Here is a 1,634-nt window from a genome sequence, read left to right on the forward strand (position 1 = left end):
CGCTGGGAAGCGGTCTAGCCATTTCCTCCTTTGCAGGCTCAAAATTTTCCATGGCTAGCTTCTGCTTTTCCTTCTCCCTGTAATATTCTTCGCGCTTCCTTTTTCTTGACTTTTTCTCGGCTTGCTCAATGGACCTTTTCTCTTAGACAGGCTATTGTCTGGTCCTAGCGGGCTGCTTTAGAGAAGTTATGCAACATTGTTGAGCCGTCTTCTGGCTTCCCCTGAGCTTTGTCGACCGCCCTTCATTAGTTGTGTAAGCCATGGGAAGATGATAGGTGGAAACCACTCCGCCGATCTTGTAGATGAGCGGCCTTCCCATGATCACATTGTAAGGTGAAAGAGAGTCTATCACCAGGAACTCTGCTTGAACATCGCGCCTTTTTTACCTTTCACCTACTTGGACTAAGAGCTCGATTATACCCTCCGGGGTCAGTCCAGACCCGTTAAACCCGGTGACTTCATAACTCACCCTTTTTAGATCTTTCCTGTCTAACTTCAGCACTTTGAACGCGCTGATATATATGATGTTGGTTGAGCTGCCACCATGTATCAATATCCGGTCCACTTCCCAATTTGCAATTCTCATCATCACCACCAGAGGATCATCATGAGGATAGATTATGCCCTTTTGGTCATACTCATCAAATGTAGCTCGTGGCTGCGGGGGAAGAGGTGGCCACCTGCGCTTCTCATTATAGTTTATCTGGTGTATCATTGCCCGTAGGCCTGGTCGTGCCTTGTTCACTGTTCCCCCATGTACTGGTCCTCCACTAATCACATACACCCTACCTTCTGGCTTGCTATTTCTGTCTCTATCCTTAGCGGGACCCCTGTGACCTCCTCTGCGGTCACGGCCTGTTTTGTCCTCGTCTCTTCTTTTGGGGAGATCAGCATGTTGTTTGAACTGATTCAGGTACCCCCTCCTGATTAGATCTTCTATGTTATCTTTCAGATGTGTGCATTCATCGGTTGTGCGACCATGATCCCTATGGAAGTCACACCACTTGCTGGGATCACGATTCCTATTAACCATCCTCGGGGGTCTCTACCACTTATCGTCAGCTTTGTTCACGATGAAGATGTGGGACCTCGAGTGAGTGAGCGGGGTATACTAGTCGAACCTTCCAGGTCTTCCTCCTCTCTTCGGATCTGACCTTATCATCCCAACAGCTCGATCCGCCTCTCTGCGACCTTGTTCAACTTTGCTGGGCTGGTCAGCCTTGGCTGTGTTTTCTGCCCGGGTGACTTCTGCCCGCTTAACTAGGTCGTTTGGCGCCTTCCTACTTAGCATCGCCCTGTCAGTCTCATCTGCCTTGATGAACTCGTGCACTTTACCTAGAGCTTCAACTAGCATTTTTGAGGCTCTTATGCCCCATATAAGCTCTGAATGATGAGCCTGGTAGCAAACCGCTCTGCATTGCCAATAGCGCTACTTCCTGGCTCATATTTGGATGGTTGTTGCCTCCTTATTGAATCTGATGATAAACTCCCTCAAGGGTTCATCCTTCCCTAAACTAGTGACATTAGCTCAGTTGTCATCTTAATTTGGTCTACCAAGGTTATAAAATGCTCAAAAAAAACATCCTTTTCAGCTGATTATAAGAGTACACAAAACCTTTTAAAATGGCTCCATG

General features: G+C 47.6%; 1 protein-coding gene across 1 annotated transcript; it reads right to left on the reverse strand.

Annotated features, from left to right (window-relative positions):
- Positions 1-382: 382 nt before the first annotated feature.
- LOC145571146 (uncharacterized) lies at positions 383-1,033 on the reverse strand. The gene has a single exon (XM_081630225.1). It carries the CDS (start codon positions 1,031-1,033, stop codon positions 383-385), a length of 651 nt encoding a protein of 216 aa, XP_081486351.1.
- Positions 1,034-1,634: the final 601 nt, after the last annotated feature.

The sequence above is a fragment of the Chenopodium album genome, chromosome 12, assembly GCF_948465745.1.
Source record: "Chenopodium album chromosome 12, dcCheAlbu1.1, whole genome shotgun sequence".
NCBI lineage: Eukaryota > Viridiplantae > Streptophyta > Magnoliopsida > Caryophyllales > Amaranthaceae > Chenopodium > Chenopodium album.

What these genes read in the sequence shown, in the direction of transcription:
- LOC145571146 (XM_081630225.1), bottom strand. Translation starts at nt 1,033, where the DNA reads ATGGTTAATAGGAATCGTGATCCCAGCAAGTGGTGTGACTTCCATAGG.